Here is a 23,126-nt window from a genome sequence, read left to right on the forward strand (position 1 = left end):
GGCTCAGCACAGATTTTGTAACCCACAGGGAGGACGTGCCGTAGTGGCTTCAATTCGTCTTTGTATTCTCCCAATCCTGGAGAGGACCTATCATAATACAGGAGCCTGTGGGCCTGTGTAAATTAAGGCAGCCTGCTTGGGTTGTCCTCTGGCCCAAAGTGCTGCCTAGAATCTCTGTGCTGCTGTGGCCCTACCCACATTCAATTCTTCCTGCCCCTACTGCCATCTCCAGCACACACTTTATGCCAGGGCTAGCAAAGGGGACCTTAAGGAGGCAGCCTTATGGCTCTCTCATCAGTTCCTGTGCTGGAGAATCCTCTCCTGGCCAGATACGAGGCTTTTAGGGCCCCTTTACACCCTCTCGTGGCACAGAGGGGCAGGAGTGAGGATCTCACCTGATATCTCTATGACGTTGGAATAAAGATCAGCAAAATAATGTTTATATACAGTAGTTAATATTTAGTATGTGTAACATGTATGTAACTGGAGTGAAGAAAGAGAAGGGAAATAGGATTAGAACATTCTTGGCCCTTGTTGAGAAAAAGGCCACACCAGCAAAGTACAATATTTGCATTCCTTTTTCTCCCCAGCAAAAGGAAGGATGACAACTCTTACTCTAGAATTTTTCTCCACAATTGTATGAAGATTGTTAATGTGCTTCATACAAGCCAGACAATCTGTCATTGTAATAAATAAAAAGGTTGAGCTGTGACTCATTTTCACACATGGGTGTGTATCCAACCATCAAGATCCAAAATTCTATGCACATCAGATTAATTGCTAGATTAACATTTTTGGAGACACAGTATGAATGCAAAACTGGCCAAGAACATAATATAGGCAAAGAAGAGATAGCTAATCTGCCTGTAGTTGGGAATTAATGATCATATATATCTTTGATGACAGCAGTAAAAGTAGATGTGGAAACACCCATAGAACGTCGCATGGAATTAAATGGATTTTCTCACTTGCAGAAAGTATATCGTTTAATTCACAGCATTATGATGGCTTAAGCACTGAACCCCAATGATGGTGGTTTAAACATGCTGCAAGATTTAGCTAAACAAACAGCTAAACAGGGCAAAACTGACTAAAAGAAAAATAATATTAACCATTTTCAAAAAGAGCAAAAAATGGAATTACAAACTGAAAAGATAAAAAACAAAATATATAGATCACAGATCATGTTCATGTAACTCCTTGTCTAATCTATAATCTGTGTATCTATAGTACAAACTGTGGCCCCAGTCCTGCAACATTTGTACACATGAAGCAATTAATATTAAAAGGACTGCTGATGTGAGTAAGAAACTCACGTGTATATGTTTTTGCAGGTTCAGGTCCTAAAATATTACAAAGTGCACTGGATTAACAGTCTCTATTTCTTTCAGGGATCCAGGGGTGAAAAAGGCTCCAGAGGTGAAATTGTAAGTCTAAACATTGTTTGTATATTTATTTTTTGGCTGTGTCTTGCCATGAGAGTACTGTGACAGCATCACTTCCTGGTGCTCCCCCAGTATTCCCAACTAGAGTTGGGCAGGAGACTGTATTCCAGTCCTGGGGGAAATTTTGAGATTTTAAAACATTTTCACATCCTGAATTGGGATGAAATGACAAAATCTCTAAATTTTGTGAACCAACAATCCAAAACTACATTCAGTTCAGGCCAATTGAAACGTTTCACGTCAATAATTTTGAAACACTTTGTTTTGATTTTTACCTTTTTAAAACATTTTTCTTGTTATAAATTAACTTAAATTTCAAAACAAAAAATCAGTACTTTCCGTTTAAAAAATGTTGAAACAGGATGTTCTGAAGATTTCAAACCATTTTTTCAATAGTTTGAAATCGGAAAGTCACTGCCAATGTCCCCCAAAAAGTTTCAGTTTCAATGAATCGGCATTTTTTAATGGAAAAATGTTTTATCAGCAAATTTGTGACCAGCTCTATTCCCAACTGCTCAGTGGCTGGCTGTGATGCCTTTCCATTAGTATAACAGCTGACACATGCATGAATGTGCTGCCCACGGACACAGACCTTGTTGACTCTGGTCATAAAATAATTGTATATTTAAAATGTATCCTAGGTAGGAATTGAGCCTACAAGACCTCTTGTCACTCTAGTACAGGGGTGGGTAAACTACGGCCCATGGGCCACATTTGGCCCTCAAGCTCCCACCAGGGAGTGGGGTTGGGGGCTTGCCCCGCTTCTGCACTCCAGCCGGGGAGTGGGATTGGAGGCTTGTCCCACTCCATGTGTGCCGTGGCTCTGCACAGCTCCTGGGAAGCTGCTGGCATGTCCCCCCTCTGGCTCCTATGTGTAGGGGCAGCCAGGGGGCTCTGCATGCTGCCCCCCCCAACTGCCAGCTCTGCAGCTATCATTGGCCGGAACCATGGCCAATGGGAGCTGCAGGGGCAGCGTGTGCCAACAGGGCAGCTTGCAGAGCCGCCTGGCTGCACATCCACATAGGAGCCAGAGGGAGGGACATGCTGCCGCTTCTGGGAGCTGCGTGAGGTAAGCACTGCCCGAAGCTTGCACCCTCTAACCCTCTCCCTCCTGCCCTCCGAACCCTCGGTCCCAGCCTGGAGCCCCCGCACCCCAACTCTCAGCCTCACCCCGGAGCCCCCTCCCGCACCTAACCTGAACCCCTCATTTCTGGCCCCACCCTGGAACCCTCACCTCCAGTTCAGAGCCCATACCCCCACCACACCTCAACCCCCTGCCTAAGCCCAGAGCCCCCTCCCATACTCTGACCCCCTCTGCTTTGCCTGCAGCCACCTCCTGCACCCCAAACCCCTCACTTCTGCTCCCCCTCCGCAGATCCCACACCCTCAGCCCAAGCCCTCACCCCCTCCCGCACCCCAAGCTCCCATTTCATTAACATTCATGGCCCGCCATACAATTTCCATACCCAGATGTGGCCCTCAGGCCAAAATGTTAGCCCATCCCTGCTCTAGTAGCTGATACTCTAATCCCTGTGCCACAGCACTACTTGTGAATCCTATCCGTCTAGGTAATCTTATACAGAGAGACAGGAATTCACAGGCTGTGTGAGTATATGCAAAAGCAGAGGTTGAGATCATGCAGGCCAGCAACTGAATATATATGGACTGCTACAGTAGCAGCAGGCACTGTTGAAGTGGTATATACGTGATTAAGTCACTTTCCTCTTATTCTTCTCCTCCTCCTTTTTCTTCATCATCATCATCAGCAGCATCATATTATTATTATTATTTTAGCTTTCTTAATGTTATAAATGTCCAAAATATCTAACTAAGATGCACTGCATTGCATTGAGCATACAAGAAATTGCCTACTAACAATGACCATGTAGAGGCTGTTGTCCATTGCTACAATAGATGTGTGTGTGTGTATAGTATAATATATATAAATTCTTATAATGATTTGGAATGCCAATGTTTTCCAGTAACTAACCTATGTAACCTTATTCCTTTTACTCTCGTTTTCCCTCACCTCTTCCCTCCTATTGTTTGTCACACTTGCTTGTTGCATCTTGTCTTAAATTAGATCATAAGTTCTTTTGGTGTCTACTTGTGTGTTTGCAGTGACCTAGCACAATGGGACCCCAATTCTGACCTAAACACTACAGAAATAGATATTTTAAAGCAATTTGGAACATTGCTGAAGGAATGTGGGCTGTGTGCTTAGCTAACTCAGAATGTGTTGATGTTCATTCTCTGAAACCGTCCTTTTTTATTTTAATGCTCTTAAGGCAATTCCTAGCTGAGGGACAGAACAAATACCACAGTGCTCATTTAAGACTATTCCCTAGATATTTAACTCTCATTTCCATTCCTTCAGTTTAGGACCTGCCCCCACAGATGCCCTCTCTCTGGGCAGTGTGGAGCTAAAAGTGCCCTTGCATTTTGAAACCAATGCAAATGCTTATTTGTCAAGAAACACTGGTTTCTATTACCTGTACTCACATTTGACACTCAATTCCCTTTTTATGTACTCTCGTGAGACTCTCTTTTCAGAAGGTATAAGTGTGTGCAGTGGTATTAGTGTAAAGGCAAGTGTGAGATAAACCTGAGGGACATGAACAAGTTGTCATTCATTCCAGAAGTTGTGGGTTTGATTTCTCCCAGATCCAGATACCCCTCAGTAGATTCTTAGAATTCCAAAATAATGACAGAAGTCATTTCTATTTCTCTTGACCCAACATTGGCTAGGACTCACAGAGACATTCTTTGGGGACAATAAACAGACCTGATTTTCTAATGGCTCACTGATGTAAAATGCTACCAAATCTTAATTTTTCACTCATGCTGATGGAAGTGTTTCTAATACCTACTGTCCATTCACTTTGCACAGATATAAATGGCTCCACAAGAGGAAAAGCAGAGGGGAATCAGGCCCATTAGTTTTTTAACAGACAGAAGTAATCTGTATGGAACTTCATATAATTTCACCCCGCCCTCCCTCATAATTTACGTGGTTGACAGTGGATTTTTTTAAGTTCTCAGAGGTTTAAATAAATGTAAAGCATTACAAACTCACAGTAACATCCTGTGTTTTTCCTAGTTTGAACTATAAAATGGATGGCTCTCAACATTTTATAGCACCCAGAAAGTATAGCTCTTAATAAAAGACTGTCCGCATCTCAAGGATCTGCCAGTGTAAATGTTAGATGTGATATAATGAGTGGTGGTTAGAAACAGCGGGGAGGCAATGGGGAGATGGAGGGTGAAGGCTATAGCAATACAGTCACTTGAATCTTCAGTTTGTATATATGCACATCTTGGTGGTTCTATACATTTTGTTTTGTTTTCCTTTTATAAAAAATATTTCAGGTGGTGTTAATGGCTCCCTTGTTGCAGGCATTGCAGAAGAATTGAATTTGCAGTAGGGATTTAAATGAGGAGAGGGTGTTAGCAGACACGAGGAGAGGGTTTCATGTGTAAGAGGCAGTATGAACAAAGGTGTCTCACCTCTTTGGCATTGTTAGTTATTCACAGTAACAATAAATTAGCATATTATACCACCTTTTATGGACTTGCTCTCTAATATTCACTACTGGAGCTAATACCGTCTACAACTTTGTGAGCACAATCATAGAATATCAGGGTTGGAAGGGACCTCAGGAGGTCATCTAGTCCAACCCCCTGCTTAAAGCAGGACCAATCCCCAGCTAAATCATCCCAGCCAGGGCTTTGTCAAGCCTGACCTTAAAAGGAAGGAGATTCTACCACCTCCCTAGGTAACCCATTCCAATGCTTCACCACCCTCCCAGTGAAAAAGTCTTTCCTAATATCCAACCTAAACCTCCCCCACTACAACTTGAGACCATTGCTTCTTGTTCTGTCATCTGGTACCACTGAGAACAGTCTAGATCCATCCTCTTTGGAACCCCCTTTCAGGTAGTTGAAAGCAGCTATCAAATCCCCCCTCATTCTTCTCTTCCACAGACTAAACTATCCCAGTCCCCTCAGCCTCTCCTCATAAATCATGTGCTCCAACCCCCTAATCATTTTTGTTGCCCTCCGCTGGACTCTTTCCAATTTTTCCACATCCTTCTTGTAGTGTGGGGCCCAAAACTGGACACAGTACTCCAGATGAGGCCTCACCAATGTCAAATAGAGGGGAATGCTCACGTCCCTCGATCTGCTGGCAATGCTCCTAGTTAAACAGCTTATAATGCCGTTAGCCTTCTTGGCAACAAGGGCACACTGTTGACTCATATCCAGCTTCTCATCCACTGTAACCCCTAGGTCCTTTTCTGCAGAACTGCTGCCTAGCCACTCGGTCCCTAGTCTGTAGCAGTGCATGGGATTCTTTCGTCCTAAGTGCAGGACTCTGCACTTGTCCTTGTTGAACCTCATCAGATTTCTTTTGGCCCAGTCCTCTAATTTGTCTAGGGCCCTCTGTATCCTATACCTACCCTCCAGTGTATCTACCACTCCTCCCAGTTCAGTGTCATCTGCAAACTTGATGAGTGTGCAGTCCACACCATCCTCCAGATCATTTATGAAGATATTGAACAAAACCGGCCCCAGGACCAACCCTTGGGGCATTCTGCTTGATACCAGCTGCCAATGAGACATGGAGCCATTGATCACTACTCACTGAGCCCGATGATCTAGCCAGCTTTCTATCCACCCTATAGTCCATTCATCTAGCCCATACTTCTTTAACTTGCTGGCAAGAATACTGTGGGAGACCATATCAAAAGCTTTGCTAAAGTCAAGGAATAACACGTCCGCTGCTTTCCCTCATCCACAGAGCCAGTTATCTCGTCATAGAAGGCAATTAGGTTAGTCAGGCATGACTTGCCCTTGGTGAATCAATGCTGACTGTTCCTGATCACTTTCCTCTCCTCGAAGTGCTTCAGAATTAATTCCTTGAGGATCTGCTCCATGATTTTTCCAGGGACTGATTGAGGCTGACTGGGCTGTCGTTCCCCGGATCCTCCTTCTTCCCTTTTTTTAAAGATGGGCACTACATTAGCCTTTTTCCAGTCGTCCGGGACCTCCCCCAATTGCCATCTTTGAGTTTTCAAAGATAATGGCCAATGGCTCTGAAGTCACATCTGCCAACTCCTTTAGCACCCTCGGATGCAGTGTATCCGGCCCCATGATTTGTGCTCGTCCGGCTTTTCTAAATAGTCCTGAACCACTTCTTTCTCCACAGAGGGCTGGTCACCTCCTCCCCATACTGTGCTGCCCAGTGCAGTAGTCTGGAAGCTGACCTTGTTCTTGAAGACAGAGGTAAAAAAAGCATTGAGTACATTAGCTTTTTCCACATCCTCTGCTGAATAGCGTAGAGAATAGCGTAGCTGAAGTTGATGTATCTTAGATTGACTTAGAATCACTTACTTCGCGTCCTTGCAGCACGGAATCAATGGCCGCCGCTCCCCCGTCAACTCCGCTTCCGCCTCTCGCCATGGTGGAGTTCCGGAGTCGACGGCAGAGCGATCAGGGATTGATTTATTGCATCTACACTAGATGTGATAAATCGATCCCCGATAGATCGATCACTACCCACCGATCCAGTGGGTAGTGTAGACATGGCCCAAGAAAACTGAATACAGATAAAACCTCACCCTCAGATGTTTCAATAAGCTTCTATCACAGACTGGACGCCTTCCTAGTCTGGGCACAGTCCTTTCCCCTGGTACAGCCCTTGTTCCAGCTCAGGTGGTAGCTAGGGGATTTCTCATGATTGCCCCCTACTTTGTTCTGTTCCACCCACTTATTTATCTTTTGCATAAGGCGGGAATCCTTTGTCCCTCTGGGTTCCCACCCCTCCTTCTCAATGGAAAAGTACCAGGTTAAAGATGGATTCCAGTTCAGATGACATGATCACATGTCAACGCAAGACTTCATTACCCCCTTGCCAGCCCACAGGTATACAGGAAGACTTAAAGTAAAACAGAGCCATCTACAGTCAATTGTCCTGGTTAATGGGAGCCATTAAGATTCCAAACCACCATTAATGGCCCACACTTTGCATAACTACAATAGGACCTCAGAGTTATATTTCATATTTCTAGTTTCAGATACAAGAGAGATACATTTATACAAATAGGATGACCACACTCAGTAGATTATAAGCTTTGTAATAATACCTTACAAGAGACCTTTTGCATGAAGCATATTCCAGTTACATTATATTCACACTTATTAGCATATTTTTATAAAATCATATTGAGTGCAAAGTCACAACCTGCCCTAACTATTTTCTCCTTTCCCCAGCTAACTCAGAAACTGGTTTCATATGCTGGGCCAGGTCTTCAGCTAATATAAGCTGGTGAAGCTCCATCAGCGTCAATAGAACTATATCCATCTACAGCAGCTGAGGATTTGGCTCATAATTTTTTGCTTTTTAGCCTTCAACAGCAGGCCAACTTGTATCTAAATAGGGACCCTGGCTTGAAGTTGCAGATACACTTTGCTGGACTGAACCCTACTCTTGTATTTGCAGCAGACATTTTCTTGTCAAATGAAGGGATTCTTACCCCTTGCAAACATTCACAACTGAGTTTCATTTTCCCACCAAACATCTGCTTAAAGGTCAAAAACACCCCTCAGAATATTCCTAATTTCAGTCAAGCAGCACTGCCTGTGCTGAATGGGAAGATACTGAGTATTCTGCATTATTTTCTTCAGCTGATGATGTATACCTGTCATAAAGTCATGGATTCCGAGGCCATGACTGTTGTGATCATTTAGTCTGACCTTCTGGATAACACAGACCATAGAACTCTCCCAAAATAACTCCTTTTGAACTAGAACTTGTCTTTTTAAAAAATATTCAATCTTGATTTTAAAATTGTCAGTGATGGAGAATCCATCACAACCCTTGTTAATTGTTCCAATGGTTAATTAACATAAGAACGGCCCTACTGGGTCAGACCATAGGTCCATCTAGCCCAATATCCTGTCTTCTGACAGTAGCCAATGCCAGGTGCCCCAGAGGGAACGAACAGAACAGGTAAGCATCGAGTGATCCATCCCCTGTTGCCCATTCCCAGCTTCTGGCAAACAGAGGCTAGGGACACCATCCCTGCCCATCCTGGCTAATAGCCATTGATGGACCTATCCTCCATGAATTTATCTAGTTCTTTTTTGAACCCTGTTACAGTCTTGGCCTTCACAACATCCTCTGGCAAAGCGTTCCACAGGTTGACTGTGCATTGTGTGAAGAAATACTTCCTTTTGTTTGTTTTAAACCTGCTGCCTATTTCATTTGATTTCATTTCATTTCATCCTAGTTCTTATGTCATGAGAAGGAGTAAATAACACTTCCTTATTTACTTTCTCCTCACTGTTAAAAATTTACAATCTATTTCCAGTCTGAATTTATCTAGCTTCAACTGCCAGCCATTGGATCTTGTTAAATATACCTTTGTCTGCTCGACTGAAGAGCCCATTAGTAAATATTTTTCTCCATGTAGGTACTAATAGACTGTAATCAAGTCACCCCATGACCTTCTCTTTGTTAAGCTAAATAGATTAAACTCCTTGAGTCTATCAAGGCATGAACATCTTTCCTGAATTGTTGGCACCAGAACTGGACACAGCAGCAGTCTCATCAGGCCAAACACAGAGGTAATATAACCTCTCTGCTCCTACTTGAGATTCCCATTTATGCATCCAAGGATCACATTATTAGCCCTTCCTATCATCATATTGTCTTCAATAAAATGGGACATAAAAACATGTAAAGGGTGATTCTTCTCACTTACGCCAGTGTAACTCAGGAAGAATTCCACTCCAGTCAGCATTGTTACACTGGTATAAAGGTTGTGTAAGACAATGATCAACACCATGTGTCCTGATTTTCATAGAGGCTGGGCACCCACAACTCTCTTTAAATCAAACAGGAGTTATGAGTGCTCAGTGCCTCTGAAAATCAGGCCAACTGGGTTTACGGTCCTGATCCTGCGAACACTTATGTACATACTTAACTGTAAACATGTAAGTAGCGCTATTGAAGTCCCTGATTGCTCATGCTTAAAGTTAAGCACACGCATAAATGTTTGTAGGATCAGAATTTTGAAGTACCAAAGAGAAAAGAATGGAGTTTGGGCCTTTGACCTTTTGTGCTAGCTGTCAAATTAAGGGCTTGAAAGGATTAAAGAACACACTAAAAATAATTCATTTTATTCTTTGGTTTTGGTATTAAGGAACTGGAATTATACTTTTCTCACTCCTTTACTTATCCTTTGATCACATTAGCATTAAGTAGATTCATAAAGCTAATCCTGTACATTCCAGGGGAATATTCTGCTATTAACTTAATTCATAAAATGTGCAATTTAACCTTCTACTGCAGCTCTGTGGCAGAAAGGAGCATTTATAATGTTTCTACAGAATTTCCAACATACTATTTGAAATTTTGTTATGTTTAAAAGACTTGTAAAAGTAATTGATGTAGATCCTTGAAGTTTTAAAACGTTTAAGAAATGTAATATGCCCAAGGGGGTTTTCCCCAGGTAGCAGTTGACTGCCAATTTACCTTTTCATATGGGATTTGATTAGCAAGGTCAGGAGATAGTGGATCAAGGCAGACTGAGTCACATCACCTCCTTTTAGAACAGTTTAAATTCATCAGAACAATACAACTGTCAATAAAATCCCTCTCTATAAATCTCAAGTGTCTTAAAATAGTTCCACAGACATACAGTTGTGGTGCATACACCAAAAATATAGACTCGTTCAGCTATAAGAGAAATCCAGTGAAAGTTTTGAATCACTGTACACAGAACAAAGACATCTATTCACCAGAAATAAGTGTTTACATAGGAGCAGTATAGATCATTGAAGCCTTCACATCTTGATGTAACTTGGCCATTGTGTAACCTAGTCCTGAACCAAGATACACAAATATCTCCTTACACTGTGGAAATCATTCTTTTTGTTTCTTTTCACCCTTTCCCTTTCTTTTTCTACCAATAAGGATATCAAATGCACTTCACTAAGCATGATCAAAGAATACCGCAATATACACACATTGGTTTGAAGGATCCTTGAGACATATTGACAACAAATGTGCTACTGATCTGGTTAATTAAATGCAAAATTTTCAGCTGGCATAAACTGGCATAGCACTGTTGAACTCACTTGACTTACACCAGCTGAGAATCTGACCCAAAGTAGTCATAGGAAGATTTTGCTAACATCATTTCTCATCAATATTATAATAACAATTATTTAAAGGTCAGTAAGTATTATAAGCTGTAGATGGATTAAGTGAGGCAGAGTGAGGTTATGTGACTTGCCAAAATCACACAGAGTTAGTGGCACAGTTAGGAATCAGAAGTTTTAGGTTATATTACTGTTCCCCTACATTAACCACTAATCAATGGTGCCTCGGTAAAACTACAGTAGATGTTGGTCTGCGAGATAGAGGTGGTGGCTTATAGTCTTGAATATGCATACACTGGGTGAAACCAGGTAAGTAGGATCCAGTGACAGTAGGTGATGGTTGAAAAGCTGACAAAATTAAATATCCAAACTGATTCAACCCTTAATGCCTTCACAGTAAAAATCAGCAAAGGCTAAACTTAAACATAAAGAAATGTCCTCAGTTTTAACTCCTCTCCATAATTACTATACAGCTGTTTATAGAACAGCAGCACTCACAAAATACAGATTTGGGCTATGGAGATTGAATCAAGGTGATCGTAACAGCTCCCATTGGAAATCAAAATGCGCTCTCACATAGCTACCATGTGTTCTGTCCCATGAATTTTACATCATATGGGCTAAAGAGTGTGACCAATGTGCTTCTAGAGATCGATAGATCTGAAAAGTCTCGGTTACCCAAATGTGTCTCTTTTATATGATCTTATCTGGCATCCTCCCATTTAAATGTATGTGAACTAGCATGGGACACAACCCTGCATGCTCTAAACATCCCAAACTCCCATTGACTTGGTTGGCATGATGTAAGTGTTTGAGATGGAGGATCATGCTCACAGTTGTTCTGCACAGTGATGCTTATGCAGATGTTTCTTTTGAAGTCTCTTGGATGACATACTACTTGTTGGTGTATTGGTTAGAGAACTGAAAGAAACAGATGAAATGGTTTACCACTAGGATGAGGGTTTTGGCCAGGTCTACACTAGAAACTTTTGCTGGTATAACAGTGTTGATTAGGGATGTGATTTTTATGGGGTCTACACCCGAGGTGTAGACTTTTCTCTTTCCTTTTCTACTTGTGTTAACCTTTTGTGTGTGTTGTACACATTATGCCCTGCAAGGCCCCTGTGACTGTAATTGGTTCCTCCTCCCTTCTTGCTGCTTAATTCCACCCTTAAATGAAGTTCCTCTATGGTCAGCAATGGTGGTGACATGTTGCTTGCATTAGAAGGAGAGAAGTTTGCAATGTCAGGGCCCATGATGTAAGTGTTCCATGTCCTGAATCAAATGTCATACTTTGTATTAAGTGTACTTTTATAAATAGTTTATTAAGGGCTAATAATTTATTAATATATCATTTAGTAAAAGGTTGATCAACTATTAGAGTTCAGTAAGTCAAGAAACTCTTTATAACCATCTATAACACTTTGTGCTAATGTGCTTATAGCTATCCATAACACACACTACTCATGTGTGACATGCTTATAAGATCTATTAAATATTTATTAACCCTCTGCACACTATTTATAAATGTACTCTTAATATCAAGTGTGATCAGAAAAACAGAGGGTTGTTTTTATATCCAGCACTGTCACTGGCACCTTTCATAAGAACAACACTTAGTTTTTAAAAATGCACAATGCAGTACATTCAGAAGTGGAGACAAATGGTCTACAGCTCTACCAAGAAATCTTTGTGCAGATCACAGCTGACTACACTTCATTATGGCATTTTCTGATTTAAAAAAAAAAATTCAAAAGTAGAAGGATTTTTTTTAACCCTAATGCATTTTATCTTCCTTTCTCCTAGGGCCCTCAGGGACCACGGGGTCATCCAGGTCCACCGGTAAGTGTATAAAGAGCTATTTTTATCTAGGTTCTCCTTGCATGTGTGATTTAAAGAAGCCTGCAATACCTAATAACTGCTTTCTCTTGTTTTCTAGGGTCCACCTGGGGTACCTGGTGCAAGAGTAAGTTTCATAATTGTGCTCACTGCAACTCATTTCCTCATTGTTGAAAGTGAAAATGTTGAGACCCTCTTCATAGGGTATTGCTTCCTCCATCATCTCAAGTGAAATTCAAATGTGTTTTCTTTAGCACTCATCACTATAATATCTAAGCTCAGATATAATTGCTATGCTAAACCTCCTGTCTGACATCTTCTGTTCTAGTAGTGCTACCATGTTGCAGAGTCCTAAAAGGGCAAATCACATGCCCATGCTCACACGCTTGGCCTACGTAAACTTCAGTCCAGTTTTAAAGCTTACATGTAGGAATTCAGCATATACAAATTCTGAAGGGAAGTAGGATGCTCCGTGGTATGTCATTCACCAGATGCATACACATCAAATGTATCCGTTTTCTTCTAGGGGATTATAATCCAGCATTTACTGGGAGGATGGATTTAGTGTTCTAGTCCTTTTCTATTATTTCTGCTCTATTGGGCAGCCCCCTTCCTGGGCCACCCTCCTGAGTCAGGTCATGGCATGACAGATGCTGCACCCCCTCCCACTCTGGCATTCCCCCTACAGTAGGGCTAGGGTGGCCTGTGGTATAGGAGGCAGCTGAACTAGTTGGATGCCAGCCAAGGACTCCATCACATCAAAGGACTTCTCAGCTGGCAAGATATAGCACATTTCACCACTAGAGTAGTGCAAAGGGACCAGGGAATCTGGCCCATGTTGTATGTGCATGACTAGAGACTGAATTGTTTTTTGTGTATCTTGTTTGGAGAGTAAATATCACCTTTTTCTCCATCTATAAATAGTATTTGTAACTGTTGATGTATTAGATTAGATGGATGGCAGACAGGTTTGGAGCCAATAGTTTGGGCTGGGGATTTTTTGTTTTGTTTGTTGTATTTTTTTTCCAGGAAAATAACTGATAAAATAAACTAATTAATTTATTTTTTAAAATTACAATTCTTTAAAATAAGAGTATCCCATTTCATCCGTTTGTTTTTTCTTTTTAAAAGTAAAAATTCATAGTTTGTAATTTAATGGATGTGGAGCATTCAGCTAAACAATTAGAAGGCCTCAGAGGTTTTGGGGAAGTTGGGCTTTTTTGTCCTTTTTGATACATACACATTTATGTGCAATATGTTTTAATCAAGAGACTTTCAAATTCTTCATCAGATATAACTGGTATATTTCTGCAGCAATACTTGAAGAACTTACAACCTTAATTTTATTCTCTGTTGATCTTACTGCTGATCTTCAATGGTTTTGGTTTACACAGAAACAAATGGACATCAATGCTGCTATTCAAGCGTTGATTGAATCAAATGGTGCACTACAGATGGAGGTAATATATCTTCCTTTATTTACATTGGCACATACATTAGAAAATGTATAAAGAGTTGGGTTTTTTAAGGCCAAAACATGGCTTCTTCACAAAGGCTTTATTGAAAACAGAGAAAAACTAGAAACTGTTTTGCGAGGAAAAACTAACCCATGTATAATATGATTAAACACAATTGGATATATAGTATGCAATTTAAGTCAAGTTTTAAAAACCACAGTATTTCTAATGTTTAAATATGATTAAAGAGGATGGAAAGTATCAATCCATTATACAATGTGAAGTGTATACATTCAGCTAGATGTCTACAAATGAGACTGTCATTAAGGCCTTGATCCATCAGTCACTTACACACGCTTAACTTCATGCATGTGAGTAGAGTCGTTGCATCAATGGGACTCTGCACATGTGTAAAGTTAAGCACATTTGTATGTGTCTTTAGATTGGGACTTAAGACTATTAACTCTGTTGTTCAAAATCTGACAGTGTAAGGTATCGCTTATAAAATGAACTAATTTCTTTCTTTTTTTTTTCTTTTTTGTGTATTCAAATTTCCATTTCCATGTATTATAACAATGTTTATAACAATTTTTAACCTGACTGTAACACCTTTTCTCCAATGATTTTAATAAAATGTACTAATTATTTTTAATTTGAATAAATCATTTCTATTATCTCATATGTGGCCGGTTGCATGCATCATAAACACCTTTCATTTCTGCATGTGGTCTCCAATGGGCATTTGATTTAACTGCATGCACTGCTGCTATGGCATTTTTGTGATAACATTATTGCTAACGGCAGAGGTACCAGAATACTGAAGTAAATTTACTAGATCACAGTGCAGAGATATTCAAAACGCTACACTACCTTAGCAATTTACTGCACAGTATCAAGAACCCCCTCGGCACTCGAGATAACCCAGCACGCATCTGCAGGGATTTGCTTAACTGTGAACGTAAAGTATCAGATGGTAAGTGTCTACTTTCATCAAATCATATATACCATCAGGATTTAGAATATCTTGTTTCCAACTTTTAATTTCTAGAGCAAAACCGTAATGGGTGGCATTTTAATAACTGTATTAATTTTAACTTGTTAATTCCATATAACTACTGAGTACCACACACCTATCCATAATGGACTTACCTGTCATTTTATCCCCAAAGCTGCTTCTGCTCTCTGTGGATGGTGAAAAAATAACTGCTGCTTCTTCTAGGCTATTCCAACCTGCCAATACTCAGTGCTGAATTTCTTGTGAGTGGCAGCAGCTTTAAAACAATCTCAAACCTGCATTTTCTCAGTACAGAGGATATGATACTCTGATCATGCTGGTGTAAACCAAGGGTAACTCAGCTGAAGTCAATTGATATAGACTGATGAAAATCAGGCTTAGAGACTTCTTACTGCCCACACCCAGACTTCTAAGTTTACCTTTTTCATTCGACATTATGGGTTTGCGTACACTGAAACTGGAAGATTTCAGAGTAGCAGCCATGTTAGTCTGTATCCGCAAAAAAGAAAAGGAGTACTTGTGGCACCTTAGAGACGAACAAATAAGCTTTTGTGAGCTACAGCTCACTTCATCGGATAAATTCAGTGGAAAATACAGTGGGGAGATTTATATATACAGAGAACATGAAACCATGGGTGTTACCATACACACTGTAACGAGAGTGATCAGGTAAGGTGAGCTATTACCAGCAGGAGAGCTTTAACCTTTTGTAGTGATAATCAAGGTGGGCCATTTCCAGCAGTTGACAAGAACGTCTGAGGAACAGTGGGGGGTGGGGGGAATAAATATGGTGAAATAGTTTTACTTTGTGTAATGACCCGTCCACTCCCAGTCTCTATTCAAGCCTAAGTTAATTGTATCCAGTTTGCAAATTAATTCCAATTCAGCAGTCTCTCGTTGGAGTCTGTTTTTGAAGTTTTTTTGTTGAAGAATTGCCACTTTTAGGTCTGTAATCAAGTGACCAAAGAAATTGAAGTGTTCTCCGACTGGTTTTTGAATGTTATCATTCTTGACGTCTGATTTGTGTCCATTTATTCTTTTACGTAGAGACTGTCCCGTTTGGCCAATGTACATGGCAGAGGGGCATTGCTGGCACATGATGGTATATATCACATTGGTAGATGTGCAGGTGAATGAGCCTCTGATAGTGTGATTGATGTGATTAGGCCCTATGATGGTGTCCCCTGAATAGATATGTGGACACAGTTGGCAACGGGCTTTGTTGCAAGGATAGGTTCCTGGGTTAGTGGTTCTGTTGTGTGGTGTGTGGTTGCTGGTGAGTATTTGCTTCTGGTGGCAATTCTTCAACAAAAAGCTTATGCTCAAATAAATTTGTTAGTCTCTAAGGTGCCACAAGTACTCCTTTTCTTTTTTCATTGGAAGTTGAGCATCTAGTACCTTTATGACCCTTTGAAAAGCCCTGCCTTAATCTAGCTACCATAGTATTTCTGCAGCACCTATCACAATATCTTCATATTGTTTACATGTTTACAGTAGGTTATAGATTTATTTTTCAAAAATAAATTTTGGAGGTAATTGGTACTTAGGTATTTAAAATATTTGCTCTAACACTGGATCACTGGCTCCTAACACCATATTCAAAATTGCTTAAACTTCTACAGAAGTGCTCATGGCCATCACTGCTCAAACTGGCACAAATCTATATGCATTTTGCACTAAGTTGATATGAATGTATTGTATATGTAAGGTATGTCTTCTGATGTTAGCATATTTAGTGTTCACTGCTCATACCAACACCCTCAGACTGCAGCTTGACGAAACCGGGCATATTGACATGACTGACTGAAGTGCCCACTCCTGGAAGCTCTTACATGTTTTAATAATTTTATACACATGAACTTGTCCCATTGAACTACTCACATGTATAAAGACAGGTTTCAGAGTAACAGCCGTGTTAGTCTGTATTCGCAAAAAGAAAAGGAGTACTTGTGGCACCTTAGAGACTAACCATCTCTATGCATCCGATATATCCGATGCATCCGATGAAGTGAGCTGTAGCTCACGAAAGCTTATGCTCAAATAAATTGGTTAGTCTCTAAGGTGCCACAAGTACTCCTTTTCTTTTCACATGTATAAAGTTACTCATGTATGCAAGTATTTGCAGAATCTGAGCCACTGGCATCATCTGACTCAATGTGCAGAATCTGAGTTCTGTAATTATCACAGTTTCCTGACAGTATGGATTTGATCCTGCTCCCACTGAAGCCAATTGTATCTTCAAAGGGGAAAGGATTGAGCCCAGTCATTACATAGCATAAGAATAGAGTAAATAACAGGCTACTAGACAGTGCTTTGGAATGTCCTGTATTATGTTCAAATATGGTGAAAGCAGGCCATATTGTATAGATATGTATAATTATATTTTTATTTTAACACTAAAGTACTTCAGATATAGAGTAAATAAAAAACATGCTGAAAATCTATTTTTTCTAATATTTAGTAACATTTTCACATCTTTTAAATCTAGCTTTGTTATAGAAATAATTTCTCAAATATCTGATCCTGCAACGAACTTTGTGTGGGTAAAGGTCTATATTGTTATAATAAAAAATGTGTATAATCAGATATATTGACAACTATTCTATTTGAGGCAACCATTAATCAATAAATCTTGACTGGTCATTGAAATGTGACATCAATAGAAGTATTTCACATACTTCACTGTCTGAGTGTGTTCATTATAAATATCTGCAAATCTTTCCATTAGCATCAGGAATTTCTAAGAGGTAACAATTGTTAAAATAAAAGCAAATACGCAAAAAGGAAATGTATTTAGAGGTAATGGGGACAAAGTACTTATTTTAAAATGTAACCTTACGTAAATTTTAAGGGGAATTATTGTTGTGCCCTCTGATGAGCTAAACAGCATGTAAGAAGCCAGACTTATCAAGTCCCTAAACATTCCTTAAGCTTTTCTGTATTCTTCCTTCACCAGACTTATAGATAGCAACTGTAGGATTTCATTGGCTCTGCAGAAGGTGTTTGAGCTTAAATAAATGGGAAATGTAAAAGTATTCAGAAATATTTCTGGTTTCATATTGACAAAGTAACCCGCTCTAAAATACATTCCAGATACTGTTGGAATGTTTTTTGGAGTCTTTACATCCCTGAAGTGTTTAAACAGGAAGGATTAATTTGCTGAAGCATTCTCTGAACATTCTGTATCAGATATGATACTTCTGGGCCCTACCCAGAAACTAATACAGAAAATTCTTTCCTGGGTATTTGGCTGGTGAATCTTGCCCATATGCTCAGGGTTTAGCTGATCGCCATATCTGGGGTCAGGAAGGAATTTTCCTCCAGGGCAGATTGGAAGAGGCCCTGGAGGTTTTTTGTCTTCCTCTGTAGCATGGGGCACGGGTCACTTGCTGGAGGATTCTCTGCTCCTTGAAGTCTTTAAACCACGATTTGAGGACTTCAATAGCTCAGACATAGGTGAGAGGTTTTTCGCAGGAGTGGGTGGGTGAGGTTCTGTGGCCTGCGTTGTGCAGGAGGTTGGACTAGATGATCATAATGGTCCCTTCTGACCTTGGTATCTATGAATCTATATGCCATCTAAATGGGTAAAATTGTCCAGAGTCAGTCTTTGTCAGAGTCAACTTACTGACTTATACCTGATTGTTATTAGCCAATCATGAGAGAATTTTCTTCCTATATGTAGACTATTTTCTGTGGGCCAAGTCCTGGCCCTGAGTAACCAGACTGTGCACTGTGGATAGCTGCAGAGGTCAAGAAGGAAGGTATCTCCCTTCTGAAAATTGTGGAGCAGCAATGGAACAACTCTGAGACCACTGCAGACAATAGCTCCTACACCCCCTTTGCACATGAGGGAAGGGGAAACAACTGGTGAATCATCAGCCCTTGCCCCATTTCTGACACTGCCCTGTGCATTAAGGTGCAGGGTGTGCAGACAGCAGGAACCTAGCCCTCCACCCCTTACCCTGCAATGGAGCTGTACTTACCTGTGGTGGTAGGGTTTGTCTGTATGTAGCAAAAGTATTCATTTTCACCATAAATGTATGCATTGGCTTTCACATACTTTAATGATTTAAACATGCATAAACATGTTTAGAAAACTCATGTAAAACAAGACTCTTCCAAGGAGCCTAAGGGAGTTAAGTAGCCAAATCCCAAACAGTTGAGGATTAAAATCTCATTGTCTGTGTCATAGTAGCATGGTAAAAGCAAAGGATAGGAACATCCCTCATGTAGTAAAAAGCCGCAAGAGGCTAAGGGAGAGGAAAATTCAATGAGGTTTCCTAAACAAAGTTGTTCCATCATGGGGGTTTGCCCCCTCACCATGCCCTCTGTGGGTTAGACTCCAAACTCCATGGGTCCTCCAGGATCCACATGAAGCCAGAGCTATTCTCTCAGGCTCTAGAACCCAGGTGTCATTTCATCTTGCCTTCTCAGTTCTTGCTAGTGCATTCCCAGTGGAACTGCACGATCAGAGGTCCAATTGCCCCCAGGACCGCCTTTTGAAAGAGGGGTTTCTGTTACAGAAGGGGCACCACACAAAAGATAATAGAACCCCAGGTTATATTATCTTGTCTACGTAATCTCAGTACTTAAAGCACTGGTAAAGAAAGGATGTGCTCAGCCCTCACTGGAAGCCACCCATTCCTGTTGCACTCTCCTGCATGGATCCCAACCACAAGGAGAACCCACCATATGGTCCTAGGAATGGGGGTGGGGAGAATGCTGCAAGAGTAACTGACCTCGTCTTCCATGCAGGCTGGGGGAGATTTGCACAAAGGAACCACCATTTGTTGATTCTGGGGCACAGTCTGGTCCATCTTTAACTGCCGCTTAGGAAACATGGAACTAAATTCTGCTTTATTTTAGACTTGTCACTTGCACTGTTCTTTCTCTCACTGACTTTATTGGGAGTTGCACCAGGATAACAAACAAATAATTGGCCTTAATGTTCTATCCCAAGTATGAAAGCAAACACTAACCAACATCTTTAAGCACATTACACATACACATTATAGAGAGAGTCACCTGTGATCTTATCAGCAAAAGTGAAATGAAGATAGGGAAAATAAAAGCATTTTGTGCACTCCAGGCCTTATGTGCAAACAAACAATTTGTTATTTTATGATCTGGCACTTGTACTAATTTCCTGTTCACAGAAATTGATGAGCGTCTATTACCCTAACTATAGAAAAAGGATTTCCTCTCAGAATTAATTTTGAAACAAATCTCTAGCTACTGTATGTGGAGAAGAGGACTTAGTGTTAAGAGCCTAATTTACATCTCCTAGCTGCTGAATAGTCAGTATTATTTATAGAATGAACATTAGTTCCATCAAGGAAACGTGCTCTAGAATCTAGAGTGGATAAGAGTGTACCAGTTCTAACTGTGTAACTGTTAATATAAATGTAAAACTTAAGACATCTTTCTTGTAATTCCAAAGGGATGCCATAGGAGGTCAAGCTGCAGTAATAATACTTCTAACATTTGCCAAAAATTATGGAAATTTTATTCAGAAAATTGTTTAACAGCAGTTATATCTTTTTTTACCTTTTATCTGGGATTATAAATTGATAGGAAAATACTGGATTGACCCAAATATTGGATGTCCTTCTGATGCCATTGAGGTTTTCTGCAACTTCACTGCTGGTGGCCAGACATGTGTATCACCTGTATCTGTGACAAAGGTATGCATTGCTTCTCATTAGGATATGTTTCTGTGCTTAAACTCTGAATAAGTGAACACTGACCCACCCAATATATGCTGGCATGTCAGATTTCTCAGTGCTAACCAGCTTTATTTCACCATAAATTAGATCTGTGTTCCTCTGTTTCATTTGATTATGTGTTTCTTTTCATATATGTCTCTATGTGACTACCTTTATGGGCCTCTCTTTAATCGGTCTATAATATTTTAAATGCCCCATACCTGTACTGCACACTGTAGTCATCATTAAAATGTGAATTGACATCAGGGTCTCTGCTCTTGAACATGTCACCGAAGTATTCAGTACAAACTGGTTTTCTTTTCATTTCACTAAATGCATCCTAACATCTATTTACATTTAGACTGCATGCCTTTTGGAATGGGGACTTGATTTTCTGTGGAGTTTTACCTATGTACTTTAACTGAACTGTACTGTACCACATCTGTAGGGCTGTGGGCCAGATTGCCCATGGGAGGAAAAAGCCAAATGTTTCCCCTCATTGGGTTTCTCCCACATTGTTATTCAGGTTGGGCCCTCCCATTCCAATAGAATGAGCCATGGTTCTGCCCCATACTCCATAGAGCCCCCTGGGATGCTGTCTATGTGGAGCACCTGTGTCCTTTATGCCAACTGTATCTCCAGAACATCCTACTCTCTCTGCCAATCAGCACAGCTGCACTGGAGGATCCACATAAGCAAGGGCCCCCCCTGACCATTGCTTCCCCCAGTATCCCTCTTCAAGGGCATTTCCCCATTATGGAGGACACCACAGAAATGTATTATATTTTCAAGGCTTAGTCCTCACCCAGCATGCACCACCTACTAACTGCCCAGTCCCTGCCCTCTTTCTTCTAGGCAGATTCCAATCCTGGGGAGAGTCCTTCACAATGCCTGGAGGATGGTGCAGCACAGGCAACTGACACCTCTCTAATTAGGAGAGGTGAGATCTGTGCACAGAGGGTCTCCTGTGTGTCCAGATTTAGGGGGCATAGGCACTACTTCTTGCAAATATGTATTAAGAATAAAGCAAGAAAAATTACATTTTCCATATATAGCTCAATGTATATCGCCTCTCTCTCTGTGTCTTGTAATATCTCAAGTTATTAATAAAATCTAGGTGTTGAGAGGCAGAGCAATATAATGGACTGCAAACAAGACCGGGAGCAAAGAACTTCTGAACTCTGATCCAAACTCTCTCTTCTTTCTGTGCATATCTTCCTTTGAGTCACTTAACCATTCTTTGAATCAGTTTCCTATCTGCAAAATAAGGATATCTACCTACCTACATTTCAGGGGTGTACTGAGAATTAATTAATTTTAAAACAAGCTTTGAAAATGTAAGTTATACAAGTGTATATACTTGTATACAATTGTATTCATTCATTATGATGATTGTGGGATTCCACTCTTGTGTATATATATACACACCTGACAAGTCTTCTGAAGAAAGCAGGAGACATATGCATTTTGGTTTGTCAACCAAATTAACTGGTACAGTTAATATCCCCTATAAGTGCTGTATTTATATTGCCAAAATCTTTCTGATTGTTGGCCATTGAGCATGATACAACTGTTATGTCTAACAACACATTTTTGTAAACTAGTTGGAGTTTGGAGTTGGAAAAGTGCAGATGAACTTTCTTCATTTACTGAGCTCAGAAGCAACCCATACCATCACCGTTCACTGTCTGAACACACCAGTGTGGGGAACAAATGAGGCAGATGCTCAGAAAACATCTGTTAGCTTCAAAGGCTGGAATGGTCAAAAGTTTGAAGCAAATACACTACTTGAACCAAAGGTGCTTACAGACGAATGCATGGTAAATACATTTTGGCGTTATTAAATTAATAACTAATATAAGCTTTGGGCATTTATTTTTCCTTCTATCATTACAAGAGTCATTTAGATTTTCATAACATGAAGCACACTTCTCATATTGTTTAGCAAGTCTCTCCATATGTTGACCATTTTATATTAAATTCAAGATATATCCAAATGCTAACAGCAATTGCAGTTATGCAGGGAATCTGTCTTTGCTCTTAGCATCAGACTCAGTGGACCCTGCTTGTTAATGCTACCAGAACCTGAGAGGTGACAGGACCCTCTCTTCGGAGGCAACTTAGGGTAGGTACATGGAGATTCTTCAGGAAATCCTGGAACAGCCAGGCATGGGGTGAAAGCTTAGGCTGAGCTATATATTCTGATGATGTTATCTGAATAAAACCAAACTGCTGGAAGAAGGCAAGTTCATTACAGGCTAGAAGTTAATCTTTTGATGACTGAATGTCATTAACTTCACTAGTTACAGGGCAATCGTCTACTTATGTAATCAACTGATGATGGACAAACTTTCATTGGCTAAAATAAATTTTTTTGAACTTGGAAAAATCTGAAAAATCTAATAAAATTCCAATAATTATTAGATCAACTCCATTAACAGGCAAGATGTTGCCTTTACCACTGACTCTTGTAGTAATATATTTTTATTACAGAGAACCT

General features: G+C 40.4%; 1 protein-coding gene across 10 annotated transcripts in view; it reads left to right on the forward strand.

The window, feature by feature from the left end:
* Positions 1-23,126, forward strand: part of COL24A1 (collagen type XXIV alpha 1 chain) — a 241,328-nt gene that overhangs the window by 215,324 nt on the left and 2,878 nt on the right. For 8 of the 10 annotated variants that reach the window (XR_012160422.1, XM_073357179.1, XM_073357173.1 and 5 more), the window contains 7 exons: positions 1,392-1,427; positions 12,417-12,452; positions 12,550-12,576; positions 13,844-13,909; positions 14,711-14,879; positions 20,496-20,605; positions 22,231-22,446. Coding sequence is in view for 8 of the 10 variants with exons in the window: in XM_073357179.1 (XP_073213280.1) it covers positions 1,392-1,427; positions 12,417-12,452; positions 12,550-12,576; positions 13,844-13,909; positions 14,711-14,879; positions 20,496-20,605; positions 22,231-22,446 (660 nt within the window). In the remaining 2 variants the exon portion in view is untranslated. Of the gene's footprint in view, positions 1-1,391; positions 1,428-12,416; positions 12,453-12,549; positions 12,577-13,843; positions 13,910-14,710; positions 14,880-20,495; positions 20,606-22,230; positions 22,447-23,126 lie in introns of those variants that run through there. The other 2 variants (XR_012160423.1, XM_073357181.1) reach the window with 2 other exon arrangements.

The sequence above is a fragment of the Lepidochelys kempii genome, chromosome 8, assembly GCF_965140265.1.
Source record: "Lepidochelys kempii isolate rLepKem1 chromosome 8, rLepKem1.hap2, whole genome shotgun sequence".
Classification (NCBI taxonomy): domain Eukaryota; kingdom Metazoa; phylum Chordata; order Testudines; family Cheloniidae; genus Lepidochelys; species Lepidochelys kempii.